General features: G+C 50.7%; 2 protein-coding genes across 2 annotated transcripts; one reads left to right on the top strand and one right to left on the bottom strand.

The window, feature by feature from the left end:
- The first annotated feature begins 375 nt into the window (after positions 1 to 375).
- LOC119107947 (proton-coupled amino acid transporter 4-like) lies at positions 376 to 4,787 on the top strand. Its single transcript, XM_037231539.1, has 5 exons — positions 376 to 384; positions 2,935 to 3,116; positions 3,654 to 3,898; positions 4,414 to 4,529; positions 4,764 to 4,787. The coding sequence occupies exons 1-5, from the start codon at positions 376 to 378 to the stop codon at positions 4,785 to 4,787; spliced, it is 576 nt and encodes a 191-aa protein (XP_037087434.1).
- An 8,472-nt stretch (positions 4,788 to 13,259) lies between these two features.
- Positions 13,260 to 18,696, bottom strand: LOC119107535 (protein unc-50 homolog). Its single transcript, XM_037231015.1, has 8 exons — positions 18,533 to 18,696; positions 17,740 to 17,844; positions 17,187 to 17,338; positions 16,345 to 16,410; positions 15,823 to 15,943; positions 15,351 to 15,490; positions 14,182 to 14,283; positions 13,260 to 13,715 (listed from the first exon to the last, which is right to left on the bottom strand). Exons 2-8 carry the CDS (start codon positions 17,832 to 17,834, stop codon positions 13,561 to 13,563), a joined length of 831 nt encoding a protein of 276 aa, XP_037086910.1. The 5' UTR covers positions 17,835 to 17,844; positions 18,533 to 18,696; the 3' UTR covers positions 13,260 to 13,560.
- Positions 18,697 to 19,266: the final 570 nt, after the last annotated feature.

The following is a 19,266-nucleotide window of genomic DNA, read 5'->3' on the forward strand; positions in this document are numbered from 1 at the left end:
CCATGAGTATCACTAATATATCCTTTTTGTTGAATTTATTTGAAAAAGGAAAGAATGCCAGAGTACCTTATTGCTTACCTCTCTTTGACCTGTAGAGGTCAGGCGAAGTATTTCAGAGTATCTAATTTCTTACCTTCCGTTGACCTGTAGAAATCAAACTACGAACTTTTGAGAAAGAGGATGCAGGTTTGTAAATAGCTTGATTGTGACTATAGAATATATCTGGCGAAAATCTGAACTTGACATTGGATATAAATCCGAATACGACGCTAATCTGACCAACATGCCAGTCATGCGGCAGTGCGCTTTTACGTGCTCGTGCGTCGCTTTATTTAAGCGCGTAAGTGCTGGTCGATTTCTTACACCTGAAACTACATGGGGCAGGTGAGCAGATGGTGAGGACCGGGCTGCGGGGAATCGGCAAGTGCGTGGGCTCATATTAAAACAGACTCACTTGTGGACGAACTTTATAATGGAAGGGAGAGAATTCCACGGAAGTTTCTCGAAAGCCACGTGGTATTTGTTTCGTGTGCATCCTCCTTGGCTTGGTTTGCGCTTGCTAAAGCTAAGTATTTGATGTAAATAGATTTGCTTGATTTTATAGCACTTATGGAAACAAGCGTCGACGTAGAACAGTAGTCATTTGTCATCTAACGCATCCAAATCTTGCTTTCACCGATCCTTAAGTTTGTCACCATCAACGTTGTTGTAGGGTCTTGTCATCAAGAGATGGGGAAGTTCGCAAACTCGGTGGTTCGATCCGGCTAGTCCAAGCCGGATCGAGCTAATGTTCGAACATTATGAACAGCTAATGTTCGTACAATTCACGTCCATGCAGTTTCAGTAGCAAGTAACGTCATTATTTCAGGGCCATATGGTAATGTTTTCAAGATGTATAAGTGGAAAGCGTTTGATGGGGCATGGTTTACAACTTGCTGAGACGTTGCAATATGCCTGAAATTTGATGCTGTATTCGCTGACCAGGAAACGCAAATTTTTTACATTTTCAAAAGGTCGGTGCAGTACAGGTTGCCTACATCCGGACGGCCAGGGATTGCAGTGACACAGCATCAGCACAACTTGAATGGGAAAAGAGGGAGCAACTGTGTCGTCGCGAGTATGCCTCACGGCGTGTAGCAAGTCGTACGCTTTGGATGGCACACGTTTTATCGGTGTGCTTTATGCGTCTCTGGACGTCAGATGTCGTCAATCAGAAAACATATAGACTTGCAACTAATTGCGTGTTGTAGAGAAACGTAGCGCTTACGAACAACCTGGCCAGCTCAACGTAATCCGATCCGTATGAATGAGAAAAATCGACTAGGAAGAGTTTATTTGTCGCCCTTTAAGAATCGGTCTTTGCTGCTGGTAGTTAGAACCTAATCTTAGAGAAACAGAGCGATGCAAGTCATGCTGTTGGTTAGTGCAATCCAGTGCGAGAAACTCACACACACACACACACACACACACCACACACCCACACACCACACACACACACACACACACACACACACACACACACCCTTCACGCGCTCTCGCCGCTCACTCACTCACGCACGTCCACGCACGCACGCACGCACGCACGCACGCACGCACTCACGCAACGCACTCACGCACGCACGCACGCAGATTGTGATTGTGTCGTTTTTTCGCAAGCCTTGCCACTAAATGCCTGTTATTCAAAATGTTTATTCTTCGCTGAAAAAACTAGGCCTGACTCTGCCTAGTGCATGTCAAGCCACGTGGCTGCACTGCCGAAGTGCATTCAATTACTCGACTAATTAGCTATAATCACTAATTTCATGTTCCGTTTGAAGGGTATTCGTTCTGGTAGCTTTGCCGCACTGACTTGGCACTACTTCTTATGATATGTATATATATATATATATATATATATATATATATATTATATTATCGCATACATATACATACATCATCATTACTTCTCGTGTCACTAACTTACGACGCACTAACTCCAAATAACAATTCATCTCAAGATTTCTAACAACTGTTAACTTCAATATATCTTTTTCTTACGCTGTCCCAGTATGCGACCCGTGGTAAGTGAATATTACCCACTCGGCCCAGCACGGCACACGCCCGACTGCCTGTCGACCCCAGGCGACTAGTCGCGCATCAGGGCAAATCGAATTTGGATATGATCTGTAGCATCATTATGAAATACTTGAGATTTACGTGGGAGCTGAACGCTATTGGCTGAACAGTATGTTAGCTTCCAACCCCAGACATGTCCAGTTAAAACCAGATCGGTAGGGGAAGGGACTTCCAGCCAGGTGAGGTCGACCTAACCTACCCAAAGCCTGATTTCGTCACGGATTTCGGCCACCTGTACTTTTCTTATACTTTTCTCCTTATACCTTTATTCTACTTTTGCTCAAAGGACAAGTACTGAGTTTTTTACTAGTCCGCCCGCGGCGTGCTTCACTTGTTAATCATTTTTTGTTGTATGTTGTCACAAAAATGTTATCAAAGTTATTATCCAAATTAATTTATCAAAATTATTATCAAAATTAATTATCAAAATTATTATCAAACTGATTGATGATCAAGTTATGAGATTATTACGTATTAAGTAATGAGAGGGTTAACTTGGACCCTCAAGATAATATTAAGTGATAGCTCTATGGGAATGGAAGCCTGACTCTCACCATTTGGTGTCCAAACCCCTGCCGAGCGAAAACTCGCTGCTATACATGAGTGGCTCGCTGGCTACTAAATAACGGAATCGGCAAACCTACCGCCTGTTAAAGTAAGCAGGTAGCATCGGCCCATACCAAAAGCTAAAAGCACGCGCCACATACTTGTTGGGTCCCTGCCGGAAGTGGATAGGTGGTTATGGTCATGACGATGATTATCATGATGACGCCAATGGCGTCATCTGGCGAGTGATCCTGACGTTTCCGCCGCTTTCAGGCGGGTGATCCTGACGCTGATGAACATCGCGCTGTTCGGCACGAGCGTGGTGCTGCTGCTGGTCTCAGCGGAGCTGGATTCGACCTGCTGGCCCTGCGCAGTCTGGGCATATGCAGCTGGGTGCTGGTGCTGACGGTTCTGCTGACGCCCGTCACCTGGCTCGGCTCGCCCCAGCACCTCAGGTGGGCTCTGTTCCGTCCCTTAAACATCCGTTCGTCCCAGAGACCATCCTCCTGCTCCCTCCAAAACATCACGTCAATCCCCTAACACACTCACACGCATACGCGCACGCACGCGCGCGCGCACGTCTCCCAAACGCTACCGCTGACTCCGTTGTTTAATGTGTTCTCTGCCCATGGAAAACATTCCTCTAGCACGAGGTCAGAGACCGCTGGTTCTACTTCCGCGCCCACCGTATCTGCGGGGCGGTGATTTGAGAATATATTGGATTAGATCCTCCAGCTGTTCTGCTCGTCGCCAGTTGTCCCCACCAGGCCGCGAGCCGGCACTTCACTCCCGATTCACGATCAGCGTCAGCTGTTACGGTACCTGGTGTCCGTGTGTTAGCGTACGTCATGGTATCGGTGTGTGTCATAAACCACCAGTGGTCACGTTGATGATATTCCAAAAGCCCGCACCGGTGTTCACAGTACTCCACAGTTTCGGTATTTCCTGTGAGCTCCAATGCCATCGGTACCATGCTGCCGTTTCGCCGGCAGAGCACCAGCCATGTTCGCGCTGGTGTCAGTGGTGCTGGGCGCCGCGTTGATGCTGGTGCAGATGATGGTGCTGCCGCCGGCGGTGGCGCCGGTGGTGCCACTGGCGCCAGTCAGCCTGTCGAGCTTCTGCCTGGGCCTCAGCACCATAGTGTTCAGCTTTACCGGCGTGTCCACCTTCCCCACCATCCAGCTGGACATGGCCGACCGGGCTCGCTTCAGTCGCGCCGCCGCCGCCGGTTTCGCAGGTGCGTGCGGCGACAGAGAGGTGTCAGAAGGAGGCACTCAGTGTGCGGGTTTGTGGGCAGTGCGCAGATTAATAGTACGAAGACGGGCGGCCAGGGGAGGAATGTTGGCCCAGTTAGATGATTTCTAGATTGCTCCGCTGCTGTGGTCCCCATTGACGCTGTAGCATGCCATCGAAACACTTGGCTCGGCATAGCGAGTTTTCAGAGCAGGAGGCCAAATTCAACCGCTAAAAGGTATGCGTGATCATGTCAGGATTAGTGATGAAGCCAAGGTTACGACACACTCGTACCCCCCGTAATGTGCAAGGCACGTTTGCACGTCCGGTAAAAGTTTGAACAACACATTCGTTGCGTGTTACGGCGAATCTTCCAGGTCTTAGTCTTTTCAACCATTTGTTAACCTTTACGGCTCAGTGCTTTTCTGCTGTGACGACTTCCTCGGCTGCCTTTTACATCTTGTTGGGTAATGTGATCTTCCGCCACGTGCACACCATCCGTATCGCATGGCCCAACAGGTCTCTGTATGGTGTACGTCCCGGTGGCGACCTTGGGCTACGTCATTTATGGAGATCAAGTGCGCGACAACATTACAGAGAACTTCACCGCTGGCCCCCTGCTCATCATCATCCAGGTGGGTTCACGTAACGACTGCGTGCCCGCTGGGACATGGATGACAGTGCGTGGTGGATTGGGAGGCCCTTGAGCTCATGTTGGTGGCATTTGTTCGTAAATATTGTATATTCGCTCTCACAGTCAATAACTATGGACTGCAGCAAAACTTCCAGAGCTATACGCACGATATCAGCCGTTTCTTGCGACGTGTCATGTGCTGTGTGGAAAATAAACGAGTTCTGTCATTTAGCAGCTCCGCTTCGACGTGTCGGCATGAAGCACAAAGCAATACCAAACTTGGGTGAGGTGAATGTCAACCCTGTTGCGTGCGGCTTGCGCTACCCGCATAGTGCTCGCTGACGGACAAGCTTGCTGGTCCTCAGGTGCTTCTGACCGTCACTTCTTGGGAGCGTTCGTCATGCTCATCAACCCGGTGTGCCAAAACGTAGAAGGAGCCTTCCAGATACAGAGCTGTGAGTGTGTGGGTTCCCAGCTGCCGTCGGTAGCAGCTTTAACCGGTAATGGGGTTTCGGATGTGTTTAGAACAAGAAGTATCAACGTGTCGTTGTATGCATACGTTAGTGCCTCACTGCGAATGGGTGGTATGTTTTCAACGTCTTGACCTTCCTGGAGTGCAGAAGACCTGAACTTTAGAATCCAGATTCAGATGATGTTATCGTGGCATGCTGTGCGATTCAAAATCAACGTATAAGGTCCGAGCTCCATGTTGAATGCGGCTCAGAAAGTACGACATGTGATGAGCTGAAGAGAACTTAAATGATTGCTTGTTTGCAAAGGGGGTTGAATGCACCGAATAACTTTTCTAAGTTAGCCTACTAGAACGGAAATATTGTGTTTTCTAAACAGTAATTTGAAGCACCAACGAACGGTGAACACCTGAAATGTTGCCACTTTCACGTCATATCTTCGGCGTGAAGCTGTTTATTAAAATGCTACGGTAACGAGCATGACACCACAAAGTTCTCCCCCACGCATTAGGCCAGTGTTAAGACCAAAATAGAAGAAGGATCATCACAGTGTAAAAAAACAAGTCCTGAGAAAATAAAACATGCCATGCGAACCAGGTGAGCTTGCCGGCTCCATTCTACAAGTTTTATTCCTTTGTTTCTAGGCTTGATTCCTCTAATAACGCATAATAACGACCAACTATCGTCTCCGATCGGTATATTTCGTCATTGTCATTCCTTCGATTCGAACAAATCCGTAAGTGATATTGTTTAAGTTTTGCGCCTTATCAGGGAGCTCAGTGGCTCTCTTGTGGGCTGGCGTGTTGAGATACCCAGCAAACATGACTTTTATTCCTGAGCGTTTCGAACAGCAGCCCGTGTTGTGCGTTCTTGCTCGGACCTTACTGGCGTTCGTTCGAACTACATGGGTAGAGACCTACAAAACTAGTCGATAGCAGCACTCTTCACACAGACCTCTCAGAAACTGCACTCACGGTACCGCGATACCGCCGGTGTATGCTCTCATGTAACGATGATTGCACGGAGAGCTATTTGGGTCTCATTCATGGCTCGATGGTTATCTTTATGACTATCGTACGAGTCATTAAGGCACGTGCGTACTTTTTCGGTGCTTGCTTCAGCGGATCATTTTCAGGCTGTATGGTGCGCTAGGCTGACTCGGCAGCTGACTGTTAAGAAAAACTGCTCACAAGCGATGCGTAGTCACAAAATCTGAGGCGGTCCACCCCAGCTAAACGAGACTCCGTCGGGCGCTGAGCTGTTTCGACACGGCCTCAGCTGGGATGAATAGGCAGTCAAGACCCTGAGAATATTCAGGCAACCTGAGTGAACAGACCGGGGCTTTTCATAGCTGTTAGTCATAATGTATGATAAGGGACAGCGCCGGGAAGACCGTTACCCTGTAACAACAGGTGGCGGCCCGCGAGCGTGTAACCCACTCTTGTGCTGCAGCGAGAGCGTGTAAATGATTTGCTGGTGGGGGTACGCAAAATGCGCGCTGTACGTGCAGCCTTGTTTGTGATGGCCACGATCTTATGCACTATTCTCAGGAGGACTAGTGTGACTGTTCCCTGTGGGGTGTGTTGTGCTTCGCCGCGCCAGTGCGAGCACACAACTGCCGGCAACGTTCCTGCAACACAAACCGTGCATGAACAGCCCCATAAAATCTGGTGCCGTCCCCTGCGAGTGCATACAGCTCGTGCCGGGGATCGGCCACCTGTCCGTACTCCGCATCCTGGGGCGCGGCCCATGCGTCTGCCGATCACATGGACAAACAGTCTGACGGCTTCGCGTCACCTGCTCGTGCAGAGGCGTTACAGACGCCCCGATGCACCGCCCTGCCGTCTTCTGCAGGTGGCACGGACATGCTGGGGTCGGGGTCTGGGGACCGGGGGCACGTGTCGCTTGTTCAGGCGTTGTCACACGTGGACGTCTGCGGGCGCGATTTATGTCGTCTTGGGCTGACTGTGGGCGTATCAGGTGTTCTTGTCGTCTTACACAGGTGGCTTGGTTCATGCATGTGCTCAGTACCGTAGTTATTCGGACGGGTCCCTTTTGTTGCCGTTGGTTAACCTAGCACCGCAGATGGCCATTGGACCAGGGCAGGCGTGAAGAGGTCAAAGTTCACTTTGCAGCCGCAGGCGCTGATTACCCGCGCGTAAAGAGTGTCCCGTTTCAAAAACATGCTCTAGTGAAAACCTCAGGACCAGTTACGTCTAATGATGACACTGGGTAGTGCCACTGCTGGACCGTCAAAACACAATAAGGATATTACTTTTGATAATTTTCGAGGCCCAAATTACGCTGTCAACGCTTTGGAACAGCTTTGAGCTTCTTCCCCGCAGTCGCGAGGATTGTCATCAGGGCAACTGCAGTGGCACCTTTAATGGTGCGAATAAAGGGACATTTGTGATTCGCCCAGCGGGCGGGAAGGCCTGTTAGTGAGAAGTTGCATTGGTTGAAATTCGAACCATTGCATTACTATGCACCATGCGGTGTTTTCACTCCCAAACTCAAGTTGCGCCTTGAGAAGAGCCACTGTGGTGGACGCCTATAGTGGAGAAATAAAATTCATTGTAAACTTTTCGTTGAATTCACGTCATAATAACAGCTTCATGTTTGCGTAATTTTTGTCCTAAACCAAATTGCTTTAAGCTTCCGTAACATTTATTACACGAACATATTGCCAAATTAGTGGGTAGCAAACATTACAGAACGCATACACTGTAAAATGCAAAGCAAATTAAATGCATCGCTTTTGTGGTGGTAAGCAGGGAGTCCAAATGAGATTTCTTTCGCAGGAGCGGCTACACTTTGTACATTGTACAGTAATGTCCGGTTTATGAAGCACAGGTTTTGGAAGATAACGCTGTGTATCACTCATTTTAGCAGAGCACTGCTTCAGGCGCCGATAGAAGGCGATTGTTACCGTTGCGACATACAGCGCAGCAGATGACCCACCGCTTATTGCCGTTTCCAATATATTTCTGCTTTCCTTACGTTCATTTGCCCTGCACCCGCAGCCGAAGGCCTGACGAAGTGGCGCGTGTTGGTGCGCTCGAGCCTGATGCTGCTGGCGCTGTTCGTGGCCGAAACTTGTGCCCAGCTTCGGCAAGATAATGCATCTCATCGGCGGGCACGTTCACGCTGATGCTGACCTTCATCCTCCCTTCGCTGCTGTACATTCGCATGCGCGGGGAGTACCACGGCACCAGCAAACACGGATAGTAAGTCACAACGGGACTAATGATTCAGCGCAAATAGCGGCACTGGGCGCGGTCCACCACTAGCTGGACAGCGCAGGTGATCAGCTGGTCACTGATCCTGTGTCAGGTCTGCAGAGCTCGGGCGCGCCTGGTGAATCACTGATCCCATGTCGGATCCTGGCAGAGCTCGGGCGCCTGGTAACTCAGTGACGACATGTCATGTCTGGCGCAGCTCGGGCGCCTCGTGACTCACCGTGTCCGCTCGCGTTATTCATAACGGACGCTTCGGGCATTGCAACGGCTTCAGCGGACGTTTGCCATTTGCCAGGACCCAGACCTCTGTGTAAATGTGTAAGGTTATATTTGTGTCTTAAGCGTAAACAAATATTTCATATCAGTTTTACACATGACGCATTGCAATTGTTCACACATACCATACAACACATTACAATTGCTTACACGTACCACATAAAACATTTACAATATTACAATCGCCGGCGGGCGCGGAGCCAAAATTATTCTCAAAGGCTGGGATCGAATGGTCATTTTTATCCTAACCCGTACCAAATACCTGCGAAATCATCCAGTATCTAGTATAAACCTCTTGCGCGTGGGGGGGGGGGGGGACAAACAGCCCCCATTATTCCCCCCCTCCTTTTTGGGGATTGGTAACGACCTAACATGTGACCAGGCAATGACCAGACACGATGCGGGCAATGCTCAGACCTTACATGTGTTGTCTTGGCCACGTCCCTGATCGCCGGTGATTCCCATATTTTTGTTTTTGATTGGGCTTAATGTGCGCGCATTTCACTGCTGAGGCCGTTGGGTTCGTCATACGTATATGTTTCGCAACTATCTGAGGTTTCATCACCAAAAGGTCCATATCCTACACTACTGAGCATTGTATGTCTTGCAATATTGCGAGCCACATTTGCCGGCACAGTTCTGGGACTTCTCTTGGTGTGCGGCGTATTATGCGTGTTCAACCTCGGCTTCAGCGCTTAACCTTCTGCCGTGTCCGTCTCCAGCAAAAAGTACCTCTTCAAGCGGTTCTACCTGGTGGTGGTTGATTTATACTATGCGTGGCGCTCTCGACCGTGGTCGTCTTTCTACTCCGTGGACGAAATTGTGGCGCCGGGCACCTTCCAAACGCCGTGCTACCTCCGCTGGCTGATCTTGTGACGAGGCGACTGTCGTTCGTCAGAGGTCGTTATCACGGTCCGCTTGTCAGCGCACGGCTGACGTCAGCGCGGCCCGCTGTCAGCGCCGGCTGGCGTCAGCACAGCCCGCTGTCAGCGCCGGCTGGCGTCAGCACAGGCCCGCTTGTCAGCGCCGGCTGGCCGTCATACACGGCCCGCTTGCCAGCGCAGGGTCTGAGCTGACCCCAGCGGCGCTGATCGTCGTCCCACGGTGGTTCCCCACGCCGCATCAGGTGGTCTCGCGTGGCTTCAAGTGGTCCCTGCACGGTCTCATGTGGTCCCCAGCGGCGTGCTTGAGATGTCGACTCCCGAAGAGCGTGTTTCTGACGTTGACGCCGGCTGGAGCGCGGGGCGGCGCCTGCCCCTGTGCTCAACGCAGAGAGGCGGGAGTGGGAATTTCCAGTCCACGACACTGATGATGGTTATGACCAAGAGTGCACAACGGAGGCGTTTTGTTCCATCCCTGCATCCGGCCAGGCCGGGTTCAGATGCAGTTAAGGTCAGTGGTCCATGATCAAATTTGGCTTAGGAAATCCGTGATTCGTGATTAAAATTCATAACGAAAATTGAAAAAAAATTCCTTCGTAGCTAATCTAACCCGACTTTAATCCGCTCAAAATATGCAAAGCGTAGCGAAAATTAAACATTTGGTTAAGAATCTATGCGACTTCAGCACAAATTTTATACATACATATAGTCTGATTGGTAGCTGATATTACGCACATATGAAGGCTTTTTCCAGAGACGCTTTACGTCTATTATTTGAAACTCACAATGTAGTGCAAATATAAATCCAGATATCCAAATTTATGCGCTGAAAATTCTTGTCAATCCAGTCCACCCAATTCATTTAATTGGATCACACTGTCAGATCCGCCGAGTTTCTCCAGCCTGTTCTCTGGCCGTGCCGAGGATGTGGGCGTATAGTCCCTTGCTGTGCGTAATCTCGTTCGGGCTGTGTGACGCATCTCAGTCCATCACTGAGGTCAGGAGCGCAAACGGAGCACGCGTCGGGGGCAGAACGACTGGCGAGGCAGTGCCCCCGCGACGGGCCGTTCGTGCATCACCCAACCCAGCATCAACCGCGGCCCCCCCCCCCCCCCCCCCCCCCCCCCCGGCTCCTCGCCCCTGGCTGGGCTCCCGTACTCGGCTTTCGGGACCGCGTATATGTACCAAAAGGAGATTCCAGATTGATATATTGTATCGTCATGTGTTTGAGAAAAAAGCAGTCCATTATCCGCTTTCATTTGAATTTCAAAAGCCTGCTGAACCCTACATGTTCCACGGGAGGCTTGCTTCTTGTCTCACCAGGTTATGCACGGGCGACTTCACATATGCATTCCGTTACAGTTTGTCATCGTCTGTTAGCGGCTATTTCAAGTCTTTCAGCGCTTATGCGCATACCTGTTCTCCGTTTGGAGAAATAGTTCACAGCTATCTAGCCTGCCCTGAAAAGCGCATGAACTATACTGATCAGCATCACCACAAAACTTTAAATGCTCCAACAACAGACGGCATTCACACTTTTTGCCACCGGAATGCTCATTTTATTGATCGTATCCAAAAATAATTGGAACGGTGACAACGCTTGGCATCTGCAGGATCACTTAAGCTGCTACTTTGCATGTCCCCGTCTGGAAATCCCGCTATTTTTCAGTTTTGGTAAGTTTTGGCCGGCTGAGCAGAAGTATGGCCACGCGTGTTGGGTGTTCCAAGCTCATGGACGGTCCGTCCCAAGGCGGGACTACGTACTCCGGGTGCGGTGGTATTCTGCAGCTTGTGATCTGTAACCCTCTGGGCTGCAATCTCGTGCGTGCTGTAATGGTGTCAGCCTTCAGGCTTTGACCGCATGACGAGAATAGCACCCTCCGGTGTTCTTTGAGTTACACCATGGAGTTCTAGGACGGCCGGTTGAGCGTGAAATGATGTTTTGGCAGATATTTCCGTAGGCTAAAGGAAAAAGACAAGAGCGAGGATGTCTGACATGTGTGGGTCTCGATTGTGAAGGCTGCGCGTTACGTTTTTTCATGTCGTGAACATGAAAGGATCTTGTCATGGGGATGTAATGTGACTGACATCATTATGCCTAAGCGACTCGAGGTGTAGTGACGGACTTAGTGATCGATAGGCGTAGTCAACACTTTGGACCACTCTGAAATGTAGCCACGACACGTACATCCTGGAATGAAGCAGCGCTAGATAATCTGTATCCGGACATTGTCGTCCCTGCTTTTGGGAATTTCGCGTGTACGCAAGGCGAGCACGTTCGCCTTGAATGTTTGCATACTCGTTCCCACTCGTATTCTAGTCACAGTTGAGTTGCTGGTGAAAACAGTCTTGTGATTCACACAGCTTTGTCATAGCTAGTTGTTGGCGAAAGCCTGCGAACTAGAGGATTTGGCGCAGTACCCTCCCTTGATGTTGATAGATAGAAGACAGGAAGGGTGTCAACGCAAGATCGGCGCCTCGATTTGACGAAAAGAGAACAATTATTAGCGCCAACGGATTAGTAACGTCTCTTTGGCGTCCGGAATTCTAAATGTTTTTCACGACTTTTAACTATCCGCTTTCACAGATCCTGCTGTGCGGAAGTGTGGACTTAAGTATATAATCCATGTGTGCATGCATAGTGCACGGATTCCTGTTCCGGCGTGAGGGGGGGGGGGGGGGAGAAAGATCCCGATCATAGCGAAAATGTGAACAGTACTGCCAAGTTGCGGTCCGTCCAAAATCCATTGCGTGTGCAATTTGAGCCGCGTGTCATCGGTCCGCTTCTCCACTAGGTGGCGTCCGTACTCTATCACGCAACAGTCTGGAAAACCGACCGAACTATTCAGGCTGCAGAGGTGGCGGGTTGCAGACAAGTGCGCGTCCCATTGGGTGTGTCGCGTGGAGTTGGATTTCCGTAGCACGACGTGGGTTGACGTCGGCGATGGATAAATATTCAACTGCTTTACAACGCATTTTCTGAAGGGCTGCAGGAAGCACTCCCGTAGCCGACAAACGCGCCATGTTCGGCTGGTGCCACTGCGCTCGTCTCCCGGCAGACACGTCCCGGAGGTCGACAATTCAGGGGGGATGGGGGGGGGGGGGGGGGGGGACTCCACAATGACACAACGTCTCGTGGCAGTGAACCGCCGTACCTACGGAGGGGCTCAAGATGAGGTGCGGGGCAAAAAAGGGTCCACCGTCGCATTAACGAAAAACTATCACCCGGCAAAGTGTCCTTAAAGTTATCTGGCACGTCTCATTGGCATACCTTATTCGGCACTACTACGCACGTGGCAGGTGATTTCCTAACGAGCCGAGACCGCTGGCTGTCCCCTCCCTGGATGCTGTGAGGGTGCCTGCCTTCCTGACGTATGCACGGCCCGTGAGTGTCGCCCCTTCACAGAATGTCCGCGCAGCGAGCCAGGCCGGGCTTCGGTGCGCCGCGCCACGCCCCGCCCCTCCGGCCGAACTCGCCACGCGCTGCCGGTCACGCGTGCGGTAAACGTGCTCTGGGACGCCGCGAGATAGCCGCTATCGGGGCTCAGCTGGACGGCCGGCGCCCACCCTGGTGGAAATGTACCGAACACGGGGCCTACCGGACGGCAGCCTGCCTCGAGCCAGCCGTGCCACGCTCCGCCCAGATGTGTAATGACATCCTCGGATACCCAGAAAGTCTGTCCATCCTTCTCGAGGCACGGCTTTAGAAGGACGCAGCGATGCACGTGTATCGATCAGGAATGCGCGTCATCAGTGGAAAACTACCTTTGGCAAGAATTAAAAAACAGGGGTCATCCCTTACGATTGGCAACCACACCATCGGCTGTCTATGAAGTCGCGAGCTTGCACAACAGTACAGTCGCAGTAGTAAAGAGGACTGTATTAGATATTCGCAGCACTCTGGATAACCAGCACAGTGTCGAAAGTGTCGATATCATACAGAAAATAACGTGACTCACAGCTAAACGATGCGCATCACCCACCAACAGTGGCCTTGAACATAACAAACGCGACGCGTGGTGCACAACGTCCCGCCATCACCGCCAGGCGCCGCACGCCCGCGGCCCAGCGCCCATCACTTGCACGTCACCACACAGCAGGTCCGCGCCCGTCAGAGGGCGGCCTCCGCTCCCCAAGGGTCCAGTCCCCGGCCCCAGTCCGGACCATCACAGCCAGTTGAAGCTGGCCAGCACGCGGTACCGGTAGAACTCCATCAGTGTGCGGCTGAGGTTGACGCCGCTGGCCGTCACGGCCACGAACATCAGCGCCAGCAGCGTCAGCGGGTACAGGAACACCCGCGTGTTCTTCAGGAACGGCAGCGCTGCGGCGGCGCGGGACGGGGTCAGTGAGACGCGGCGAGAGGCGCGAGGCCCACACACAGCACTGTGGCGGCGCGGGCCGGGGTCAGGGAGACGCGGCGATAGGCGCGAGACCCACACACAGCACTGTGGCGGCGCGTGCCAGGGTCAGGGTGACACGCTGAGAGGCGCGGGGTTCGGCACACAATACCAGCCACGGCACGAGCTACATGCGAGTGGTAACATCAAACCAGACAATCATCACTTCCGGAACGCAAGCAAAGCATGGCAGGACAGCGCCGCAAAACAAAATTTGCCATCCTCTTTCGAAAACTTTAAGGTACATCCAAACCACCAATACACAATCCGTTTACAATGACGTTGCCTCGGATGATCATAACCGCTGTATTAGACGCAACACAACGACAGAAGCGTTTACCTAACCCGCAAATGGCATGGCAGGTGCTCAGTGTCCGCCGAATTACTCACCACTATAACCCAAGAACGTGATGTAGATGTAGTACCCAATGGCCACCGTCCACAGTACATTCCCAACCAGATGGGAAAGGAAACCGTCTTGCACCAGGAACGCTGGCGGAACAAAGTTTGTGATTGCTGTGGGTTGCAAAGTGGCATGGGTTAGGGCGAGAGTGGACTCGTTTGCATTAGGCCACTTTGTTGGTCCATTCTGAACAGGAAGCCAAGTCGGGGAACACACCGTGAATCATAGGGTGTTTTAAACCTGTTTCGATTGTCCTACAACAACAGCCAAACTGAAAGAGCGATTTGAAACACTCGGGTGATGATGATGATGATGATGATGATGATGATTTGGGCTTTAGGACGCGCCAACTGTAATGGTCGTATCGCGCCCGTGTCGCAAAATAGCCACCAAGTGCGTTAGGATGAACTCAAAGTCACATCAACCTGGGTCATATCAAGACCACGTCATCAATGCGATCTGCGATGCTCCTTCCGCCGCCCGGTGTCTTGTCACGCGGTGACATTACATGACAATACAGCGAGAGATCGATACAAACCGTTAGGCACCCAAAAGGCATTCCTTGCCGTTTGATTTAAACTGGGTCGTCGTAGGTCAAAGCCGGGCTAGGTCTTGTCTCAGGGCTAGCGGGCGTTAGCCTATTGACCTGGTGAAGACTACTCCACCTGAATCCGAAAAGCCCGCATGACAGATTTGGCGCCTGCCACATGCATTTACACACCTTGTTGCCTGCAATGCCCGTATTTCAGGTCTACAGCAGAAATAGGCATCATGGGAATCAGCTCAAACTCTGGAAATCACCTAACCTATGGCGCCATCAATAACTATTGGCCCACCAAAACGTTGGCCTACATAATCATGGGACTCCCCATCACCGTTTGATTCAGCGCATCCGTTGGTCGTTTGCGAAGAAAAACAGGGTAAAACGTCTGCCAAGTAGTCGTGTGTACGACAGCACCCATGACTGCCAGGTTTATTGCAACTTACTTAATCATGCATAACACTTCCCACAGCAATTCTCCCTATTCCGTTGGCTTCCAGTAAATACTCAGACAAAAGCTGACATGCGACACGGCACTGAACGCCACGCAGTGCCGTTATTAGAGCGCTGGAACATTAATCGCCTACGGGGGGCATAGCGCCAGCGAGCACCGACCTCTGTAGAGTAGTATCTGAACGATGTGCAGGATGATGAGCGACGGGAAGAACGCGTTGAGATGGACGTCAAACGAGAAGCCCCACTCCACGTCCTGGCCAGTGTCCGGCGAGTGGCGCAGGTACCGGTTACTCAGCAGCCTGGGGAGACATGGCACAGGCCAGGCGACCAGAGACGTCAATACATGAATCCAATCTAAAGGCTTACGCAGACGGCACAAACATGATACAAACATGTGTAGCTTGCACTGTGACAGGTCGTGGTGACTGCGTTTTCTGCACGGACAAACAAAACAGAAAGATCCGTGCCGTACACATTTTGGCGGACGCCTACATCAGACGCACGCTCACAATGTGTGACCGTATCCTGGCCCGCGAACGCCGCGTACTGAGGCCAGCGGTCCACGGAGCCACGCCGCTACTGAGGCCACAACCGCTGGGGAGGCGAGCGAGGGAGCAGCACCGGCACCCACCAGAGCGCTGTGGCGATGACGGCGCCGATCAGCAGCGTGTCCACGGTGAACACGTACAACAGGAACACCAGGAAGCCGCCCACGCCCAGTCGCAGCACCAGCGCGAAGCAGGCCGACGACACTGCAAACGGTACACTGTCAGTGGCACAATATCAGGCGTACTGCGAAGGGCGTCTCGTCGGACAATGTCCGCGACACAACGCTACGGGCGCACCGTTACTGGCACAGTGTGCCGGTGTGTCTCCAGCACCGCACAATACCGATGCATCAAACCCCCGGCCCGCGACACCGGCCTACCGCCCGCTCCGTGCCCCGCCCACTGCCCGCTCTGTGCCCTGCTGGCCAGCCCACCGCCCGTTCCGTGCCCTGCTGGCCGGCCAACTCCAGCGAGACTGGCCATCCGGCTCCTAACAAGAGCTTCGAGTCACGCAACGAGTGACACAGCGGAAGACGGGCTCCGCCGCGGCCCCGCCCGCCCTGTCTGCGGCCGAGGCGGCGACGCGCACAGCCAGCCCAGCTTACCAATGATCCAGCCGCTGAGCAGCACCAGGAAGGCCGGGTCGTCCCTGGCGAACTGCGCCTTCGTCTCTGCAGCACAGATGGCGCTGGTTAGCAGGCAGCGGAGTCTGAGCTGTCAGGGTGGTGCGGAGAGGTCAAGCCTGGTACAAGGCGACGTGTGAGGGTGCGGAGCGGGTGGATCTCCGGGGTACATCGGAGCTGGGTGCGACAGGTAACTTCATGTCCATGGAGATGGGGGATCCAATTCAAGGGCACATAACTCAGACAACTGCAAACAAAACATTTGTGTTTTTATGTTCATGTGCACTGCTGGATTGGGCGCCAGAGCCTGTCAAATGGGTTACTGCCCTCAGCAAAAGAGCAAATGGTGCATGCTCAGCATATTTACAATCAGAAGATTATCAAAACAAACCATGAAGAACATAAAAGTCCTGAGATTCAATGGTGGTAAGTGATGTTTGAATTTGTTCACTTGTATCCATGCACACACTGTACTAATTAAACTTTTGTATATGAATGTTCAACACAAAGCCACCAGTTTTTGGAAGCACATGTTTGCAATGTGTGCAGTAAGTACATGGGTTTGCACTTTCAAAATGTGCCCATATACAATGAATAGGAGCTCTTGCTCAAAATGAAATACACCAGCTTAGAGCTGAACAGGACCCTGTGAGTCACGGTTGGTCATAATCATCGCAACGAAATGTGCTGCTATGACAACCGATCCCATAGAACATGGAATCACACAGATGGGTCCACCAAGACTGGCACTCTGTCTGCCCCCAGCAGTGACTGCAGGTTGGACAACCAGAGAAGTACCACGTGGGTTCCCACGGGATACTCACGCTTCCTATAATGGAAATCCCTGTAGACCTTCTGGGGCGCGATGAACAGATATAACATCTGCCAGAGCGCAAACTCAAAGTCCATCTGGCTGAAGTGGATCACGCGCCGCAGGTACTTGTACCGCTTGGCAGCTGCTGATAGACAGCTGGCTCTGCAGCACCAGGATGTATATCATGTCATGTTGACCAGCGACAGGTCAGATCAGCTGGTGACAGGATGGGAAGTGCACTGAAGCGATAACAGAAGCAAGCAAGTTCTGATAGCTGAGAATGTTCATGTGCAGGGTTCCAATCCAGTGCAATTGACCCAGCTGCAAGTATGGCATGAGAAGCTGTTTGTTGTCAATGACAGGTTCATTGCAAATGTTGATCATATACTGACCACTTTTTAGCAGAGGGCAAGCGACATGCTGACACATCTTGCATGTGTGGGTTGGCAGTGTCAAAAATCCTAGACACAATGAATTTCTGCACTTGTTACCAGATTGGCTTTAAGGCTATGCAACTCGGCTAAGTTCAGCAGTTATTCCACTTTGAAAATATTTGCACATACCCATGTGTGATGGGAGGTGGCAGGGGAGACACACTGGAATCAAAATGGTATGGCGACTGAGGCTGTGTTGGCAGCGGTGAAGTCGGCTGTTTCATCGTGGCAGATCTGGTGGCGGCAACAGAAGATTTGTTGTTGATGGCAGCATGATATCAAGCTGCTTAAAACTCCAATATGAATATGAAGCTTCCCTCACATCTCCAAGAGAGGTGCAAGGGAAGCTTCATTATCATGACACAACAATGCTCCTTTGACTGGTCATGACAATGGCAGCAAGCAAAACCACTGCCAATGATGACTTGTACATTTAACCATCACTGACAAAGCTTCAGGCCCATTTCAAGAGATGGAACAAGATCTGCACTTATTTCCATGAAGAGGCTTATGTCTTATACCATGCAAAGTGATGTTGACCTGAAATAGTATTCAGCACAAATACTTTTTACACATGCCTCCGGTTGACCATGTTTTCTTTATTGCCAGCAATCCACTAAATCCATGGGATAGAAACCAGCATCAAACACCATGCAGAATGCAATAACTTGGCTAGAACAGAAACACAGCCACAATAAATCTCGCAAGTCTGCTACACACCAACCACTGTGCTGTGTGGTCATGACCACATATATCCAAACATGCTTCCCTACTTTCATGTTGCAAAACAAGAATAAAAAACAAGTAGACACCTTAGTGGACAAGACTAGTGGCCATTTTTTAGCTCGATTACACTTTAATTGCTTGGCCATACATCACTTCACAGAGTTTGCAATCATATTCCCATCCAGATGCAACTGACCTGCTAAAGAAATTTTCTTATCATACCCTATTAGCATAGGCAGGAGCGTCAGTGCTCAGAATGGCTTTGGTACAGTTATTCAAACTACTTAAGACAATCTTACAACACCAGTGACATAGGAACGTCCAAAAAATACTACGCCTTTTAATTTAGATGAGCAGCCACGTACGTGCCAGCTGATGATAACATCGGTGCCAAGCGAACCGTTTTTGCTCATTCTTTAATGCGGGATGTTGATGACGTCACTGAAACACCAAACGAACGGAAATTAGCTGTTTGGAAATGCACTGTACATTCCGAGTTGCTGCGTTTTCAGGAGTAGATAAGACAATACAAATAGCCTTATTCCCGGTAGAATAGCCAGAATAATGGATAGATGATTAACTGATATTTCGGCAACATGCCTTTATGAAAACTAATATTAGTAGCAACTTTGATACCGTTTGACGATTTCTAGACTTTTTGGTGTTTGAGTTTTTTATATTTTTTAACAGCGAGCCATAGTTTTTACAGGTAACCAGCATTCAGGGGGAAAACAAAGAGCTTCTGCCAGCCATTATCACGAGACAGTGCACATCTAAATAAAAATTGAAATCCCTGAAAAAATGTGTGTACATGCAAACGGATACCAACAAACAAACATCACATATAACGCATCAGTTATACATGCAAAATATTTCAAAAAGAGGTATTGCGCATCACACACCACTTATGAACGTAAACCGTTTTATCTT

Source organism: Pollicipes pollicipes, unplaced genomic scaffold (genome assembly GCF_011947565.3).
Source record: "Pollicipes pollicipes isolate AB1234 unplaced genomic scaffold, Ppol_2.1 Scaffold_6686;HRSCAF=7923_pilon_pilon_pilon, whole genome shotgun sequence".
NCBI classification, from domain to species: domain Eukaryota; kingdom Metazoa; phylum Arthropoda; class Thecostraca; order Pollicipedomorpha; family Pollicipedidae; genus Pollicipes; species Pollicipes pollicipes.